Source organism: Syngnathus acus, chromosome 23 (genome assembly GCF_901709675.1).
Source record: "Syngnathus acus chromosome 23, fSynAcu1.2, whole genome shotgun sequence".
Taxonomy (NCBI): domain Eukaryota; kingdom Metazoa; phylum Chordata; class Actinopteri; order Syngnathiformes; family Syngnathidae; genus Syngnathus; species Syngnathus acus.
Genome location: NC_051107.1, coordinates 3,273,014 through 3,292,940, shown reverse-complemented (window position 1 = coordinate 3,292,940; position 19,927 = coordinate 3,273,014). Strand labels below are relative to the sequence as shown.

Below are 19,927 nucleotides of genomic sequence, written 5' to 3'. Positions count from 1 at the left end.
GTAACACTCGAAATCGTGAAAACAATAACAATATATGAATAACTCAACATTGCTCAAACGTTAATATCACAACACACAAAATAAACACGTAAAGCTTACTTTAATAAATTAATCCTCATCCACAAATCCATATTGGTCCATATATAAGGCGCACCGGATTATAAGGCGCACTGTTGGCTTTTGAGAAAATTGGAGGTTTTGAGGTGCGTGTTTTTGCCAGTGTGGTTTGTGTGGGCTCCCCCTAGTGGTATACAAAAGAATGGCTGCCTAAGTACACCTAGTTGAATATTTTCGCTTCCAGCTCGTGAATCATCATCACCGCACACTCCAACTAAAAAAACCAAAGCTGTGAACTATGAATTTGGAGGGGACGCTAACAGTTGATCGGCATGCTAAAGAAGGAATGCTAGAAATCCCCCAAAGTGATCGAAGGCACGTCTCAGCTACTGCCTCCTCATTCATGCCCACAAAATTCTCTCTCAATGTAATATGACTTGACGCCAGCGTAGGTGGCAACACACTGCGGTCAGTATATCACGCAGCCCGGGCCATTGGGTCACGTGTCCAACCGCACAATGATGTTCTTTATGGCTAATAATGCCGATCATCCCCACCCAACCCCCGCGGGCCATTTCAGCTCATTGGATGTTAAGTATTGTGACTTCCTACGTCTGATTGCCTTGCCCTCTTTTGTTTTGTCTCCAGATTGAAAATGTGGACGCCTGCCTCAGTTTTCTAGATGCCAGAGGAGTGAATGTACAAGGGCTCTCATCTGAAGGTAAGAGCTAATGCTAAATAAAATCAATTAATCTTTAGAATCACTTTAATGGTAATCTTCGATTCCTTTCTGCAGCTCTCTGTCGTTGACCTAAAATGCTTGCGAGAGTTTGACACACTGACCGGCAGTTCTAAATCTAGTTCAGCTCACCACTCGCAGTCACGTACTAAAAACAGCTACGTGACTCACTGCGAGCCTGGAATTTCAAATTCGAGAAATGCTATTGGGTTACCTAACAGCTTCTATTTTTTCCCTATTAAGCCAATCTCAAAAATGGAGGAATTTCGGTACAAGGTTAACAAAAAGAAAAGGAGACTTTGGTAAACGTAGAAGTCATGGCGCCAAAGCACTATTTGTCTCTCACATTGTATGAAGCTGGCTGTCTTTTGCAACAACCTCGCCAAATCACAAGAACGACTGAATGGAAGCACGTCAAACCACTTAAAAGAACCAAAGGCGCGTTTTCATTGAACGTCAGCCAAGAACCCAACTAACACTTAATGAAAACAACGTGTGTTATTATCAGTGCCTTCATAACTATCCAACATCAACAACTTCTCCCAAATCTGCCCAAAACTTGGTAAAGTTAAGCAGTCGGAACACAACCGATTCGGTCGTTTGCAAAGTTCGCAAAGATCCGCCATTTTGTCTGCCCAAAAGTAATGAAGCGTCACCGGCAAACAGAGTAAATTGACGCCCGTAGGTGTTAGGAAATGGAAAACGCCCCAGAGATTAATCTTCACTACCTTCCAAAAAAACATTAGATGGCTGTAAGATCTTAAAAAAAACAGTATCAGCCACTGCTCTGACTGCACCGACTCTCGCTGAAGGTTTGATATGAGAGCTCCATTTCACAAATGGCTGCGTTAGTCACAGTGATAAAGTCTTCCTTTGCCGTGGCTCATCCAAATTCGATTCCAGCCCGCTGTGGGAGATACATGACTTTGATTTTTCTCAGCGATTAACTCCAGAACTGTATTTCGGAGGACTTATCTAAGACTCTTGACAACCCGAATGCAAATGTTTAACATTTTTTAGCTTCTTATGCATCTTTGGGTTTACTCTGTCTTGCGTAATGCAGTAGATCTGACATTTCCTTCCCACTGACTTTTTCTTTTTGTCTTTTGGGTTCTGCAGAGATCAGGAATGGCAACCTGAAAAGCATCCTGGGCCTCTTCTTCATCCTGTCCCGCTATAAACAGCAGCAGCAGCAACAGCAGCAGTATTACCAGTCGCTGGTGGAGCTCAGCCAGCAGAGCGGCGGCAGCAGCTCGGCAACATCTGCCAGCAAGTCGCAAGAGATGCAGTCCAGGTACGCTTAAACTCATTGCACCTTGTTTCCAGCCTCGTTTGAAAGTGTTTACTGGAGAGATTTAACGATTCAGTGGTTCGGGGATTTTTGTAGGAAATGTTACAATGGAGAATACGGGGAATAAATACAGTGTAACGGGTTCGCCGGACACGGCGGCGTCGGAAACTCGAGAGCAGTCAGTGCCCAGCTGCCTGACATTCCCAAGCTCCTGTTCCCAACAGGCGGAGAATTCTTAGCTTTGGTTGACGGAAGGCCTAAAGTTAAATTGTGTTTAATGTAATCATTACAGTGGTTCAATATTTTCTGCCATTTTGTATGCACTGTTCAGTTCATAAAAGAAGAAATCGAATTTGTCTTGGCGGGCCAAATATGTGGGCCCGCAGGCCAGAGTTTGACACCCCTGTTTTAGGGATTTCGTATGCACTGTTAAGTGTATAAAAGAAGAAACGGCAATTACAGCTAATCACTCGCTAGCTCTCGAATTAATTCCCTTTAAGAATGATGAATCCCTGCAAGCGTCAGTGGGCTGAGAACATTTAGCGTACGCTAAAGATATACGAGGCGAATGGATTTTCAATGATCAAATTATGTCCGGCACATTTTGGGCGTTCGGTATGCCGCACATGTACTTTAGGGTGCTTTCTATAGACACCACCTGCTGGCCCTCATTGGGGTCTCCAGGGTGAGGACTCACACACGTCCAAACAGGGTAGTCTTCATTCAGATGAAGCACGGCGGTCCGGAGCCACAGGAGGTTTTCTAGTTAGGAACGAGCTAAAAAAAAAAAAAAAAAAACCTACCCTTTGGAGCCATCATGTCACCAGGCGGACATGTTGACCCGCAGGTCTTGCGGTCATCTCGCCTGCCCACCGCTGTGTCTCGTGACAGGAAGAGCCGCTCGCCTTATGGCAAAGACGACAGCCGGGCCAAACGCGACGCTTCACCTCGGTACACTTCCCCCTTGTGTGATCGTTTTTAAAAGCTGGAAGAATTTTACTGACCCAATGAGGATTTAATCATGTTCTGGTAAAGGATCTTGATCCACTTTTTTGGTTTGTTGGGTGGTAGGTTGTCGTGGATTATTTTAGGATTTATTTTACTTATTATATATTATTTTTATATATTGTATTATTATTATATTATATTACATTATTTATGTTTTATTATATTATATTGAAATTTTTTTTGCTCTAAATCTGGCCTCTGCATCGCGTTGTATGTTGAATTTGACCTTTTGCCTGATTTGTTGGGCTACAATTGATATTAAGTCTAATTTCAAACTGTTCATAATTTCTTCCACCAGTCTTATAGTTATAAATGAGATGATCAGGCTGCTTTGGCTTTGCTCCCACTGACTAAGATTGAGCTCCACCCCTTTCCCGGTGCTCCAAATCTAATGCCGGTTAATGTCGCTGCTGTGTGTCATCTTCTGCATAATGTAGAGTAGCTAATGCGAATCCTCCCTGATCACCTTTGGCGGTCAACTCTGAAGCTCATTTGCGCACAAAAACACACTCACCCGAGTCCTTACAATTGTGTCAAGGTGTAGACTGGCCATGGATTTTCTAACGAGGTCATTGAAAGCCGAGGTTAATTGTTCTGACTAGAGTGTGCGTGAATGGACTTGTATATGATAATGAGAAAATGGCCATTCGTTATGGAGTGAATTGAAATCTTGCACAGCAATCTCAAAAGATTCTTCACACGGTGTCACGCAGAGGACACAATATGATGATTTTGAATGGTCAAAAGCAAAACGGATTGGTTTGTCCTTTTGTTGGTATTGTCGGGTTCGTTTCGATGCAGGACGATGCGAGGACTGCAGTTTGTCATTCAGGCTCTCAGTACATTTAATTCACTTCAATAAATCACAACGCAGAACAGAGTACAAGTTGTTCCGAGTTGCCAGAGCAGTCGGATATCTTAATGCACTGATGCGGAGGCGATTTCCTCATTTCCTCCGGTTCTGGACATTATACAGCATTGGTGTCAAACTCTGGCCCTCGGGCCAAATGTGGTCCGCAATGTACCGTATTTTCTGGACTATGAGGCGCACCTAAAAACCTAACATTTTCTCAAAAGCGCCTTATAGTCCGGTGCGCCTTATATATGGACCAAATTCCTAAATTTAAACTGGCCCAAAGCATTGTGTCATGAAATCAATCATAAGTGGCCCGCTGAAGACTATGAATCATGAATCAAAAAGACTATGGATCATTATTTTGTGATTATAAAGTAATTTGTTGCGTCTGAAGTTGAAATAAAAAAGATAAAATGGAGAATGATTTGATTTGGATTAAAAATCTGACATGATGCATTAATGGTGCGCCTTATAGTCCGGTGCGCCTTTATATAAGGACAAAGTTTTAAAATGGGCCATTCATTGAAGGTGCGCCTAATTGTCCGGAAAATACGGTAATTATATTTGGCCCGCGAAAACAAATTGTGCGTCAACTTTGTCAATACTAAAATGGAAAATTGTCTTCACTTTTAACAAACTGTTTTTAGCTATTTTTATGATCATTCATCTTTTAAAAATTTTAACAGTTCTTGCTAGTCTCTGGTTTTAAAACTAGTTTGTTGTGTAGCCTATACTTTATATAAAAGAGACATTCATACATTTATTTGAGTTGAGTCATAATGGCCCTCCGAAGGGAACTACGACTACGATGCGACCCGTGACAAAAATTAATTTGACACCCCTGTTATATAGTATCGGACATTTTCACTCTTGGATTTATTCAGTCGCTACTTTAGCGGTAGCTCTGAGCAACCATTTAGTTTTATCGCGTCGCCACAAAAGTACCCTCAACTGTTGAATGTGTACAAAAGCAGAAAATTGCCCTTAAACTGGTTCTCAAAGAACAAAAAAAAAGCACTTTAGTGGTTTGGGAGTCATCTAGTAAACAGGACATTACGCACGTTGCGTTTATTCACAGGAGTAAACAAGAGCCTCACCACCTGGCTGTCACATTGAACGTAGGATGATGAAAGTTTCTGTTCATAAAGCGCCCTGTGTTAACTTTACTATTTCCTGTCAAACGCAAATGGCGGCCAGCGCCGGTTCCCATCCATGCCAATGACTCAGAGCGAGCGTCAAGGTCGTAAACTGACGTGAGCGCAACCGCGGCTATTTCCTCCGCCTCTGCTTTTTTGTGATTTGAGTATTTTTTTTTTTTCTTGTTCAAAGAGATGCCGCCACAAAATTGATTGTAAACATTCTTGAGATGGTGGCGGTCAAGAAATTGCTAGCACGCACAAGGTTTAAACATGACACAGATCAATGACACATGCGCCTTGACATGCTTCACCATTAGCTTCCTCTTCCTCCACCCTTATCTGTTTTCGTTTTTTCTTCAGCCCAGAACTCATTCCTCGTTCAACTCAGTTAACACTCTGCTTTTTTCTTCTTCAGTCTCACAGCACGATATCCAAGTCCTCCGGGCCATACTGGAATAGGGTCGCCACAGAAGAAAAACACAAGGTGAGGATGGCAACGATTTAAAGCTTGTGGAATTTGTTCATTGCTTTTATGCTGACGATTTTGGGATATATACTTTTTTGACAAATGTGGCAAATTTCAGAATCCCCCTGTCATTTTTTTTGTTTGTTTCGCTTAAGTCAATCGTCACGACCCTTCAGTTCAATTTAGCTCCGCTCTGAGATCATACCGCCACCTGTTGCTTTGGCATGCACATTACATTCCGTAAATAGATTGTCCTATTTCACGCATGCCTATGCTAGTGACCCCCTCTGCAACTTATCATACCATCCACGGTCATGAACTAAAATACACACCAGGATCAATTGAAAGCTGAGCCTAATTTACTAGCTAATGCTAATACTAGCTAGCTAAAGAATAGGTAAACAACAACCATTTTCGTGAACAATGGAGATTCTTTATGGTTTAAAGAACTCATCCGACTTTTGTACATGTGAATCTTAGTGGCAAACATGAAAACGCCTTGCGGAGATAACGCTGTTGAATCTCCTTTGTACAATTGCCACATAAAAATGTGGAAGGTGAGACTGACGAACCAGGTACTGTGTAGATCAGGGGTCCCCAAACTTTTTCCTGTGAGGGCCACATAACTTTTCCCTTCTCTGATGGGGGGGCCGGTGTCAGTTTGTAACAGAAAAAGTGTGACGATCGTAGGGGAGCTTAAAAAATTTATTGTTTTCCAGAAAGCCGCATATAACCAAATAACGGTTATTTAATAACCCTTTCCAGGTTCTTTACAGAAAAAAAGTCAGGAAACAAATAATAACACTATTAATGAAATAAATAATAACTAAATAACCCTCTCTGAGTTCTTCACAGAAAAAACAGGAAATAAATAATAACTAAATAACTCTCTCTGGGTTCCTCATAGAAAAAAAAGCCATGGAACATTAACTTTCTGTTGTGCCATGCACAATCTTAACAGATAAAAGTTCAGCTCAGTTGTCAGAGCAGAATCTCTCTGACACATATGAGCAGTCTCTTAAAGTTCTTGTGTTCCTTCCTTATAATCCTTTTGTAGGTTCCAGTAGGCTTGTAGACACCGCTGTCTTTTTTGTTAAAGTTTGCTAGTGCGTCATAGTCTGGAGTAAAATTTGTTGTGGCAATTCTTAGGTGAGATCCGAGGTGTTGGTCCGTTACCTCGATCTGTGACGGTTGATTGTTGACGTTCATGTGGCTGAACGTCACGTCGCGTACGCGAGCCAAATTGGCCACTCTCTTTTAAACGCTCGGCACTGTGTCACCTTGCTTTTCCTTGGGCGACTCATTTTAATGGAAGTATTCCAGGGGAAGGTTTGTGGGTGGCTTTAGCGCAAAACTGCATCTGAAAGCTCAGCGCGCGAATTACAAGATGCGTCGTCACAGCCCACGCTCTAAATTCGGGACTGATACAAATAGAGCGCGAGTGCGCCATGTCCGTACTACTGAGTACGTACACGCACTTGTGAGTGTGCACCGAGCTTTCTGACACGGCTTCCGGTAGTAAATGCGCAGGCGAGCGCTTCCCCATCTACTGGGGAAACGCAGTCATTGCAGGCAAAATGACCAAAAAAAAAAAGTTTAATAATACAATTTGTTCAGGGTTGGCGGGCCGGATTAAACGGTCCCGTGGGCCGTATCCGGCCCGCGGGCCGTAGTTTGGTGACCCCTGGTGTAGATTCTCATGTCGATGATGCATTCATCAAACGTAAATTTGGGATGATGAAAGAAGCTGATGATAAAAGGGAACTGCCTTGCATTTCCATCGAAATTGCTTCAATCTCGCTCATTTTCCCTCGTTCATCTCTCATTTCAACTCACCTAGGTTTGCCTTCATCTACCTTTATTTTTGTTTTGCCCCCCTCATGTTATTGTAGCTCTGTATTTACTTTTTTGTTGTTGATTCAGAGCTCCACGCTGCTGTTATTACCCTTGAATTGTTAGCTTTGGGGTTATTTGGTTTTCCCTCAGTGAGGACTTGCCCGTCTGGATCGGATTTGTTTGGATTGTTACTGCTGGGAGCAATCTCATTGGAGTTGATTCTTAAATCTGTATGGAAGACAAATTTTTTTTTATTTTTTTCATTTCCTTTATTTATTTCTTTGTTGGTTTATTTATTTATTTATTTATTTATTTCCCCTCCAGGTTACCGGGACCTTCCAGGGTACCCGCTGCAGGCAGCGGGGCCTCCAGGAGTCCGGGTTCTTCCAATCTGAACCGGCGCAGCCAGAGCTTCAACAGCATCGACAAAAGCAAACCGCTCCAGTACGCCAGCGGCAACGACAGAGGTGAGGAAGTGATGTTGAGTGGAAATGAAAAGAGTCCGTCCCAAGGCGTGCCACTGGATGGCACCACTCACTCAGATAAGCTCACGGAGAAGCCCCCGTTGCCCCTCCCTTTTAGTCCTCTCTGCTGAATCATCCCCAGATCATTAGTCTGCCTTACACAAAAGCAAATTCCACTAAGTGTCAGAGTTGACACATTTTCACAGACAAAATCGAAGAAGCTCCACGATGAAGAAAAACAACCCGGATCGTCACAATTGCTGAAAAGTCATTTTTTTGTTTCAATACTGTGAGTCTAATTGAAAACAACGTATTGATGAAGTCTGTGTTGTGGAGGAAGCGTGTGAAATATATCACATAACACCAATGCACAAAACAGACGTGCTAGCGTGCCGGCACGGTCATCACCTCTGCACAGCTGGCCGGCGAAAACAGCGTGACACGGGCGTGAATGTCAAATTGTCGCTTTGATAAAGTTACAGGAATTTAGTTTGACGTACACTGGCGTGTTTTTTGCGAGGGTTAGGTCCGAATGAGAAGCCATGCCGCCATCTGTTCCACGCGGGGGAGCGCCTCAACTGTTCGGCCAAGAATAGGGACGGCGGTCTTTAAATGAAAGTCGTGCTTTGAGTTTGAAGAGCACAACGAGAGATGCGCTATTTGCATCCCCCCCCCCCGTGCAAATGGCTGATTAACTCGGCCATGTGTTTCTGTGAAGTTGATGAATGGATTAATGGTGAGCTGACTTTGTCCAACTGTGTATTTTCTGATTCTAATTGTACAAGACATTGTCAGATAAAAAGATATATAGGGTAAGTGTTGACAATGAAAATTAAAAACCCATGCTTTCATCTCCGGGTCCAACTCCGATGATTTGACATTTCATTCCTTGGCTGAGCTCTAAAACAAAACCATGAAAAGAAAGCAAAAAGTCTGTTGCTATGGTAACAGCAAAGTCACTGCACGGCGGTGAAAAGTGGCGCCGCTGTGAACGAGCCCCGGGGGGGTTGGGGGGGGGGGGGGACAGAAGGGGGAGGAGAGGGCTCTCTAAAGATGGGCTTAATTGAGCCAATACTTGAACAACATTACTTACAAACTCGAGCTTGCACATCTACACACCACCTCGAGTGTCACACAAAAAAATGTAAATAGTGTCGAATAGGAGTGGCGCAACACATCGGGATATATCATACTCATATCTTCTTTGTCCTCTGTGAAGAACAACAAATCTTACTAAGGAATTTTGACTGGCTATTATACTGCCCCCTGGTGGCCGATGCAATTGCGATGTCAACCGTGTCGCTTCAATAATGACTTTAGCGCGAATTAAGGTCTCGCAGTGATACAAATGACTGCCAAATTTAATTAAATTCCAACTGAGCATAACCTTCTAATCGTAGATAAAAATCGCAATCTTTGCATCAGAGGCACCTTCATGTGCCAAAGCTTCAAGTAATTGTAAAAATCTTTTTTTCTTGCGGGAGATTCTATCAATGATTGTCAGGATCTGAATGATTGTTCTTCTTCTTTTTTTTTTTTATAGACTAACACAAGCAGCTCTCTCAGGCAGGTTTCTATATGTAGCAAGGGATACAACACTTGATGCTTTAAGGCATGCAATGTAAAAGAGTCTTCAAAATATTCCTCTCACAGGAACGTGAGACTTTTTCCCCATAATGATCATTTCTAAAGTTACGTGGATATGTGCGAAACCCCCACAGGAGAAGTGCTTCATGTAACACTGACTTGTGAAAATATGCAATGACTGTAAAAAAGTTTGCAAGGAATCTTGAGTCGTTCAAAATTTCTAACAACTTTGTCTCTTCTTCCAGAGGCGATGAGGAGCATCCCGGTAGCCGGCGGGATAGGTGGGACGGTTCCTACCAGCATAAGTGGGCAGCAGCTGGCCTCTGCCATTCCCTCGTCTGCCGCCAGCAAGTCCTGGCGGAGCAAGTCCATGAACCTCAAGCACAGCGCCACTTCCTCCATGTTGGCCAACCCTACGAACTCACCGTCCCTAAACCCGCAGAGCCAGGAAGGCATGGACGGCCCCAAAGTCGGCGCCGCGCCCCACAGGTCCATGCTGGAGAAGTTCCGAATGATCAACCCTCGATCGGCGTCCCGGGTCTCGCCGTCCATGGCTGAGATGGCTCTTCAGGAAGAGGACGATATGTCCGAGTACGGCGAGGACGCACTTACGCCCACGGGCTCGGTATGCAGCAGTAGCGGTAGCAGTGTTACGGCCAAACAGATCTCCTCCAAGTCCTCCTTGAGCGCCACAAGCAAGACCTCGTCGTCCTCCTCGTATTCCAAGGCTTCTGCAAACTCCAGTAGGTCCAAAGACAAGGAGGACAAAAGCAAGTCTGCCAGCAAGCAAGCCTGCGTTCCATCCAAAGAGGAGCGAGACTTTGCGGACTCGGCGAAGAAAACGTCTAAAATCGCCAGCCTCGTTCCCAAGGGAGCAAAACAAGCAAAGAAAGATGGCAGCTGCTCCTCCTCGGTTTCCAGTGGAATCCCCAAACCAGGACTTAAAGCCCCTTCCACAATTGTAACAAAGGGCCAATCTCAAAACCAGATGGGCCTAAACAGCAGTGCGAACCTTCGGGGAGGAGAACCAGACAGAAGCAAACTCGTCAAAGGCGGACAAGGCAGCGGCGGCGGTTTCTACACGCAGAGATCCGTCGGAGCTCCTGAGGGCAAACGAAGCAGCATGACCTCCTCCACCAGCACCTCGGCCTTGTCCGCATCCAGCGGGGTCCTGGCAGGGGCGGCTCTCGGAGGGAACGGAGTGGTTCAGCTCCCGCAGCAGCAACAGCACAACCACCCCAACACTGCAACCGTGGCTCCCTTCATGTACAGGTAAGACCGAGAAGATACCAGAGGAGCCTGCAAACATCTTATTTTCTGCTTAAACCCTCTCAGACATGCAGCGAGTGCGTAAATCTGCCCACCCGGGGCGATTTCTTTTTTTTCTGCCATGACAGGAGGGTGGGGAAAGAAACTGGGGGAGCTGCCAAAGTCTGCAATGCCTTTTGTTCTGAGAGAGAAAGACATTTTGCAATCCCATTAAACATGGTTTAATCCCTCACCCCTTCTTCCCACTTCTGTCTACCTCCTCCATCGTCAGCTCTGCCAAAAAAGCGCCCGACGCCTCCTTCCAGCATAACTTAAACCCAAATCTATTGGGAAGTTAGCTAGCTATTAGCGATTTCGCTATTTGTTTCACTTCCTCACACAAAGTCCCACCACTAAATGTATTTTTACATTTTTCGGCCACTCTACCCACCTTTGCTGAAATGACTTGGCATTCAATTACGCAATAGGTTATGCAATGATGCGATCCATGTGACTTGACATTCATCTTTGAGAACATTTACCTTGAAAGTATTCCCATCTTCCGCTTTTGCTCCGACTTCTCCTCTTGCGTAATATCGCTTGCGCAGATTATCTGAATTCTACCTTGTCGGCGCTCTGTGAGGGGAAATAAATATAAATATGTATTTTTCCTTTGTCAGGGGCTTTGAAGAATTTCAGCGCAAATAAATTTACTGCATGAAGGTAAATAATGCTTGTCAAATTGTTTCGCTGGGTGGCTTTATCTAAGACCTGGATTGCATTTTTAAAAGAATGAAAAAAAAAAAATAGGGGTTTTAAATTTGAAGCTAGAAGTTGATCATCGTTTTCAGATGCTGAAATGGAGCGATGGCGCTTTTTTTTTTTTGGACTAATCCTCACCTGTGCTGACGTGTGTGGACTTAATACGGTTGTCATCTCGCCGCATCACAGCGTTGGCCACTTGTGGAAGGCATTAAGTGGAAAAACCTCCCGCTGTATTGCAGTTTACCTCCATTTTCAGTCCAAATTGGGCAATTTGGTCCTTTTTTTTGCCTCTCGCCCACTTTGCAATCCTTCCCAGTTGGAGGCGCCCACACAAGAGACAGCAACAAAAAAAAAAAAAGCTTTTGGATTTCTGTTCACTAATTACATCATTTAAATTGGAATCACTGTATAAAAAAAAAAAATCATGAAGAAATTTGTAAAGCATCCAGCAAATTCTCATGAATATGAACGACATCAGTGTTGTCATAGCGGCAGCGCTTATCAGCGATGGCTGATATCTCGAAAATGCACCGAGCTAGGCGAAACCTGATTTCGCACGTGAAAAACGCTGCTCCGTTTGAGGTGACGGGTTTTATCTGCAGCTCCGCAGGTGCTACTTTTCCTCACTTTGCGCTCGCGTGCGTCCATTTTGTCACATCTGTTTGCGTGTGCAGGCGCACTGGACCTCGTCCTTGTCACTGACGTTGAACTCTGCCTGTATACAAACACACACTTTTCTTTTCTCACGGCTTGATATATTTTGTGCTCCTGCAGGACCTTCTCGGAGAATGATTGTACCATGGTGGCCCCGGCCGACCCCTGCCTCAGTCCAACCAAGGGGGAGTTGGTCTATAGCAAGACAGCCAAACAGTGCCTGGAGGAGATATCAGGTTTGGACCTCAACACATACACACAAAGAGGGACGCCGATGTGGCTCCTAAAATTATCCATGATGGTTGTCTTTTACTGTCTATTTGGGGACGCCAACCCCCGACACCTCCCTCGCCCTCCCTCCTCCGCTCGTGTTGTGTCGCGAAGGGAAAAGGTCAGCGCTGACAGTCGGACACAGGGAGCATCTGTGGCTCTTTGTTTACGCCCCCGCGGCTTCCGTCATCTGTGACAATCTCCCAGGCGGGCGTCGCGCAAAGCCGTTGTATGACACATACCGGAAAAAATCTTCATTTGCAGTCTCGTGAGAATATGAAGCAATTGCTTTTTTTTTTTTCATGTCGATGTTAATGGATTTAATTCAATCGTCCATATGGTCTAAAAAGATGTCAAATAAGATCTAAATTTAGATTTTTACTTTATTATTATATATTTTTATTTATTATTATTATTTATATTTTTTCATTTATATTTATCATTCTTATTTTTATTATTTACTATATATTTTTTATTTTATTTTAGATTTAGCGTTAGGATTAAATTCGGTCTAATAAACGTCTATGGCTCAGCGGGTATAAAACTACAAACTGTGCAAAGAGAGCACCGAGTTAAGCCGGACTCGGTTTTCCCCAGTTCTTTTCGCTCAGGCCGCGGTTTTTCCCTGCCTTTTCATTTCGAGGGTAAAATTAGACTTCAGTGCCGGCCGGCTGTTAACTTTTTGTTTGGAACCTTTTCAGAAACACTTATTTGTTGTTGTGTCCCGTCGTCTGTTTGCCTCGTTTCATTTCCTATCTCGATTTCATGGACCCTGCTGGACTTTCAGCTTTTTTTTTTTTTTTTACAAAATTAGCTTGTCCAACATGTGCACAGCAGCTGGAGGGGCTAATAACGCTCGCACTGATTGATGAGTAATATGTCGCTTCTGCGGTCTCATTGTTGATCCGCGATAAGCCGACGGGGTTGGCCGTTAAGCGCCTCCAGAGAGCATTTAATTAAGTTTGGCGGAACGGCGAGCTTACAGGTGCACTATCTAAACAACTCGAGATGGAAGGGTGGAAGGATAGTTTGAGGGACGAAAGATAAAGAGCTGGCGGGAGAAAAGGGAGAGGATGAAGAGGATGCTGAAGAGTGAGCTGAGAGAGCGAGCGAGAGAGAGAGAGCGCGAGCGAGTTCTCTGCTGGCTGTGGCTTCACCAGCCGCTCACTCTCCACCGTCGCGGCGTCAGTGCGGGAGGTAGAAGATGCGGAGCGGACAAGTGGTAATTAAGGGCAGAGGAGGTAGAGGAGGGGGGTAAAGATACGAGTGAATGAAAAAAGACGGGCATTTAATAAGGGAGGAAGATAAGGAGCGTGCGACGAGGAGGAGGAGGAGGATGTAGCGACGTTCACACCCCTGACTGTGTTGGTCGAGGACTGGAGGCGGTAAAGCATGAAGACCAGAGAGCAAGGAGTTAAATTGTAGGATTTGAAGGAAGAGCATGGGCTGGCTCCAGGATGGATCTGGACTCTACCTGTCTACCTGAAGGGGGCTGCTTTCACAGCGAGACCACAGTTAGGGAGGCATGGGACCCGCCTCCTCTATCTTTTGATTCGGTGCTATTTGCAGCGAGCGTCAAACCGGGATGAACTTACTTTTACCCGTTGAGTCAAAGCAAGCGAAGAGGTAAGCCGGCAAAAGACATGAAGCGAGGTGCCGAGTTCTCGGTGTATCAGGGAGGGAGCCCGGCTCGACGGCCCGCCCAGCCCCTCCCGGATAACCTCAACCTGCGGATCAAGCAGCGCTCCCTCACCAACCTGACGCTGCAAAGCGATGGCGAGCGGCGGGTTTACGCCTCGGAGCCGGACAAGCCGCCGCCTCGTTTCCCGCCTCGTCAGAGCTCCTTGGTGTACCCGTCGTCTTGGTCGCAACGGGCAGGGGGTAGCCTTCAAGGCAGCCCCAGGAAAGAGGAGGTCACGAGGAGCTACGGCCCCCGAGCTCGATCTTTGTCTCTCTCCCTCACCAAGATGCTCTCGCAGTCGGAGCACTCCCTCATCCCCGTGCCTTGGCGCTGCACCGCTGCGGGCGGAAGGCCGCAGCGAGCTTCCTACGGAGGCCACCCGCGGGTTGAACCCCCTCATAAACCCAAACAGCAGGCGGCCGAAGAAGGAAGTGGCGGGCGATCAGACGAGGCGGTGGGCGCAGGCGGCAAACCAGGAGCCAAGGAGAACGAGGGCGGCTATTGGGCAGAGGAGGAGGTTTCGGGGGGAGGGCCTCGCGAGGGGGCGGCTCAGCTGGATAAGGATGTGATCCTCACCATGCTGGGCGACCTGGAGCAGGTGCTGCACACGCAGCCACGCCCACGTAAGTCGGTACAGTCCATGACAACACATTTTTCTTTGCGGTTCGGCCGATATGAGGTCAGAGGCTCGGCCCGTGCCGCCTCACTTCGACCTCACTTAACTGTTCGCTCCCACCAGTCAAACATGACCTCAATTATACCCGGGCAGTCCTTAGCTTCTCTGAGGTCATCGACAAGGACGCTGCGGTAAAATTGAGGGCGGGTGTCAATAGATCATCTTCGGGTCCAGCCAGTGTTTGTGTTTGGTAATTACGTCCGATTCCCTGATGTCCCCCGCATTAATTTTTCATCTCAGTCTTGGTTGTTTTCTTGGACTGCCGCCGTATTCCGTTGCGCCTCATCGATCCGTTCGGCTTGCCACAATCCGATGTGTCAGTGTCGCCGAGGCCGCCACTCATTCATCATACTTCGTGTTCGCATCTCGAGGTTGCTGTCAGATTATTTTCATACTATGTGTTCCAGTCATTGGTTTCTGCAACGTGAGAGGAAAACACCACAAACTGCAAAGTGCCGATTCTTATTCGGGATGTGATCAATCACAAAATGCCTTCCAAGTGCCCTGGAATGCTTTTCCACCAATCTATACATAGGCCAGTGTTTCTTCTCAATGCGGCACATAAACGCCTCGATTGTTTTCCCGGCTTCTGGCACTCAGTTCGAGGACGTCGCTACTGAAACTTTAAATCTCTTTCTTCGCTCTGCCTCTGGATTCGGTTTGATGTCGGCTGAGAAACCGAACACAGCGACTTCCCAGTTTGACATAAACTGGCCTATTCAGAGCTAGTTTATCTATGCTAATTATTCCAGTTCCTTGATGAGGGACTATTAAGAAGATACTTTTAATATGCCTGCAGCTTTAAGCTCTGAACCAGAATCTGTGGTTTGACGCCTGAATAGGGTTTGAAAATAAAAAATATGAAAACATTCTTTCATAGCAGTTCTGGTTGCCGGGTGAGAAGAAGCAACGTTGAGGATGTCTGACAGCGGGGCCTACTTAGACACGGATTGATGTCACGGCACGTCAAGCCGTGGACCTTTTTATCATGACCATCTGAAGGAAAAAAAAAATGCGTCGAGGCTTCACGGCCGTTATGACATCCAATGACCGTTTATCACTTTGCTGCTCCGTTGGGACGCGCTGTGACAAGCGATGTAAAACGCTGTGTCAGAATGTCTTTTCTCTCCGCCCGCGTATGTGTTGACTAAATCCAATATGTCCGCAGGAGAAGACCCGGAGATGAGACGAATGAGGACGGTAAAGAACATTGCTGACCTGCGGCAGAACCTGGAAGAGACCATGTCCAGTCTCAGGGGGACGCAGATCAGCCACAGGTAGAACCACTTCTGGCCATCCAGTATCACATTTTCTCGTGGTTTTCCTTCCTCCATTTTATGTCGTGCATCGGTGTCAAACTCGAGGCCCGGGGGCCAGATTCGGCCCATCACATCATTTTATATGGCCCCGGTGTAGTGAATCCGATATTTTGCTTGTCACTGTCCCTTGACTCAGTTCAGTCTCTCCCTCATACCGATCCCACGGGACGCTACGCTTCGAATTATTAATGACGCTTCCCTCGATCACTACTCGCCGTATTTCCCGCCTTTAATTAGCTCGCTCCCTTCACCTGCGAAACATTCGCTCGCCGAAGCAAACCCGCGGCTCAGACGATAGCTATCGTCTCCTCTACACACTCCTCCCTCAGTCGATTATTCTGCCCGTTTTGGCCCATTTACCAAGGAAGATAGCGGCGACAGCCATGACAGATGGCTTTCTGTGTTTGCTTTCTCGTTCTTATTTTCTCCCCCTCGGAGGCTTCCCAGCCAGCCGTGATCAATACATTGTTTTGAGCGCAGACGCCGATTTTAGGTGGTCTCTCATTGGCTTATGGAGGTCGAGGCGACATTTACATGGACGGAAAAACTATGAGCGAAGCCGCTCCAAGAAAATTAATGGGGAAAAATGTACGTTTTAATAGCAGGAATGCGATAAGTGCTCCTGCCAATTGAGTTTATGACAAAAGCCCGGTTGGACCAAGCTAATCTCCCTACCCGGATAAGAAATGGCCGTCATCACGCAAAGCAATTAATCAGCGTCACGCTTGCACGGACATGACACAGTCATGCTCATCACTCTCTGTCACCACTTTGGGAGTCTCCCTCTGCCCCCCCCCCCCCCGGTTATGTTCTCCAGGCCGCAATTCTTCTATTTACATAAATATAACCCAAATCTGAGCTTCGATCACTTCATTTCCATTCACGACACCTTAATTGAAACGCTCGTTAAGCCGAGACGATCTTGAAAGTATATGAACGGCAAATTGCATTTTTATCGGGTGATATGGCGTCATTATATTTTTGGGGTAGCTGTAGCAGGGCATCGCGTGTGTCACCAGCTTCGTGTTTGTGTGTGTCGACATCAGTAGCTGTTGATGGAGATAAGATGTGAACATGGCTGCCATCGCTGCCCTTCTCGCGTAGCCACTCGGCGTCATGGCGGGGTCGCATGCTAGCCAATTATTAGTCTCCATTCATGTCTGTTCATTATTTGCTATATTTTGGTTGTGAAGCTGTAATTTTTCTCCGTTCTCGCCGCCCGCGAGCAAAATGGAGGATCGTTATGATATTAAGTCTGGGACAATAGAAGATTAATCATGATGGAGGCTTTGTGTAATTATCGCTAGAGGATAATCCAATTTGACAGTAATTATGTCATTATTTTACGTTATGGGAGTGAACCAGAGTACCTGATGTACCTCCATTTTACTTCATTTAATGACCAGTTATTTGGTTGAAAACATTTCTATTAAATGGAACTTCACATTTGGATTTGATTTGACAATGGCAAAGTTTTTGCCGGGATTCTCCGATTGTCTCGTGGGAGCCTTTTTTTTTTTTTTTTTTTCCCCCGTCTTCCACTTTTCAAGTTAGCACGCTGGAAGAAGCAGCACTTTGGGAAGGTCACACAAGCACATACACGGAGTGAAACAGCATGCAGTTTAAACGGTGTGTGTGTGTGTGTGTGTGTGTGTGTGTGTGTGTGTGTGTGTGTGTGTGTGTGTGTGTGTGTGTGTGTGTGTGTGTGTGTGTGTGTGTGTGTGTGTGTGTGTGTGTGTGTGTGTGTGTGTGTGTGTGTGTGTGTCTGTGTGTGTGAGCTCTCGCGCTTGCTGACATCTTTTCACCTGTGTGTTGTGACCTTCACACAGGAGTGCTCCTGATATGACAGCTCTGTCATTTTGAAATTTCAGTCCACGCGAGGAATAAAAAATGTTTGCAATTTTAGGTACTAAGTCAGAATCCGTTTTTTTTGCAGCACACTAGAGACCACCTTCGACTCAACCGTGACCACAGAAGTCAGCGGGCGGAGTCTCCCGGCCCTCGCCACCCGCTCCTCCCCCATGGCCTGGCGCCTCGGCCAAACGCAAACGCCGCGTCTCCAGGCGGGCGAAGCCCCCTCCATGCCCGGCGGTTACCCCGCAGCCCGTGGAGGCGCGGCGGGCGGCGCCACCGCCGCCACGGCGGCGGGGCGCTACGGCGGCCACTCAGACCCCTCCAGGTTTGTGTACAGCGCCCCCCTGAGGCGATCGGCAGGGGCTCGGGGGGCGGAGCAAAGTGACAGGGGAGGAGGAGGAGGAGGGCTGGAAGGAGGGAAGCAGATGGAGATGGCGGGGTACATGAGCGATGGGGACGTCCTGGGAAAGAACGGACGGATGGATGAGATCCCCAGCGGGTAGGAGGAATCGTGCTAACCATGTTAGCATTTGCTAACTTTCACTCACATCTGTATGATCTATCTGTCATGTTCATAAAAATAAAATCGGGTGATTGATCTCATTTAATTGATGGACTTAAACGTCCGTGGGATTTGAGACAAATTACTCGAGCGAGTCGTGACAGAAAGGTGATTTGCCATTTAATTAGCTCAATTAGCCCATCGGCTAATCGTTCCCATGTCCTATCAGCCGCGTCTGATTGCTATCGGTGCTCAAATCCCAAGCACATATGCTAATTGTAAACATACTTAGACATAAAATCTGTAGAACTGTGAGACTGATTAACAAATATCTGTTCTTTCTCCTTTGGCAGATATCTAACAGATGGAGGTCTGCATTTGTACGCGCGGAATACGGGCCGGGCAGCCGACGCGGCTTCTTCTCGAGAAGTCTCGCACCGAGGGAGCAAAGAGATCCAAGGCGACGTGGACAGGTAAGGATGAGATCCGTCAATCGTCCGTCTGTCAGTAAGTCGGGGTCATATCTGCGTGCGACCATGCGTTAAAGCATGCGAGACCTGGCGGCAGGTTGAGAATAGTTGATTAACTCGCACCCGTCACTTCAGACTCATCGGGCCTGTCACGCTTGATATTTAAGCGAGGAGACAGATGGGCCGAAAATAAATCGGAAGCGTCTCTGTGTAACCGGCGTTATCGCCCGACTTTCGAGCGAGACGTCAACAGAGGAAGGGGGACTATCGCTTTTTCCCGCAAGGCCCTTGAACGCCACGAAGAAATATTGACGTCTTGCCTTCGGTTGCAGCCGAGCGAGAAAGAAGCCAAATGGGAATTTCATTCCCCTCCCGTCTTTTTTAGCAGCGGTGAGAATGAGTGAAAAGCAAACGGTTCCCTCAACACACAACGACTTTAAGCAGCCTCGGTGACATGTGTGATTGTCAGAAGCTTGCGCTGACACTTCCCACTGGCGGATGACAACGCTCAGCGGGGAATTCATTTCCCGAGCAATCATTCGCCGGGTTTCACGGGATACGCCGTCTTAAGCGGGAATAACCTCGTGTTGGGTGACTTTGAGGGAACTCTTTCCCTCAAAGTTACAGCCCAAATTTTGCGCTATTTGCTGATAAACGCAGCGTAGCGCTAAATATTTGTTTATCCGACACGATGCTGTAATTCTCGTTTAAAAAGGAAGGATGTGTTTTCAAAGCCGCTTCCCGACTGTTGTTGTTCTTTTTATTTTCCTCTCCATTATGATCAAGAATCGGGCAAACACACATACAAAGACAAATATAAACTCACACAGGCGCATAAAATTCATTCCCATGAGGCTCATTATGCTTCACACTTTTTATTTTTTAAATAATGACCAATGGCCAAGCAGTTGACTTAGACCATCTGTGGCTAAATTTTGCTGCCTCGCTTCTTGTGTCCAAGCGAATCAAATCTTTCCTTAAATCAGATCAAATATTTTGGACAAATAGTCAAAATACTTTTGTCGTCAAACCGAAGATTGCCCTC

General features: G+C 46.3%; 1 protein-coding gene across 17 annotated transcripts in view; it reads left to right on the top strand.

Annotated features, from left to right (window-relative positions):
• nav3 (neuron navigator 3) overlaps positions 1–19,927 on the top strand; it is a 101,808-nt gene that overhangs the window by 64,130 nt on the left and 17,751 nt on the right. For 14 of the 17 annotated variants that reach the window (XM_037243846.1, XM_037243845.1, XM_037243851.1 and 11 more), the window contains 9 exons: positions 706–778; positions 1,916–2,090; positions 5,506–5,574; positions 7,717–7,859; positions 9,689–10,715; positions 12,231–12,346; positions 15,906–16,014; positions 17,993–18,409; positions 18,766–18,885. In XM_037243846.1, coding sequence (XP_037099741.1) covers positions 706–778; positions 1,916–2,090; positions 5,506–5,574; positions 7,717–7,859; positions 9,689–10,715; positions 12,231–12,346; positions 15,906–16,014; positions 17,993–18,409; positions 18,766–18,885 — 2,249 coding nt within the window. Of the gene's footprint in view, positions 1–705; positions 779–1,915; positions 2,091–5,505; positions 5,575–7,716; positions 7,860–9,688; positions 10,716–12,230; positions 12,347–13,520; positions 14,685–15,905; positions 16,015–17,992; positions 18,410–18,765; positions 18,886–19,927 lie in introns of those variants that run through there. The other 3 variants (XM_037243848.1, XM_037243843.1, XM_037243852.1) reach the window with 2 other exon arrangements.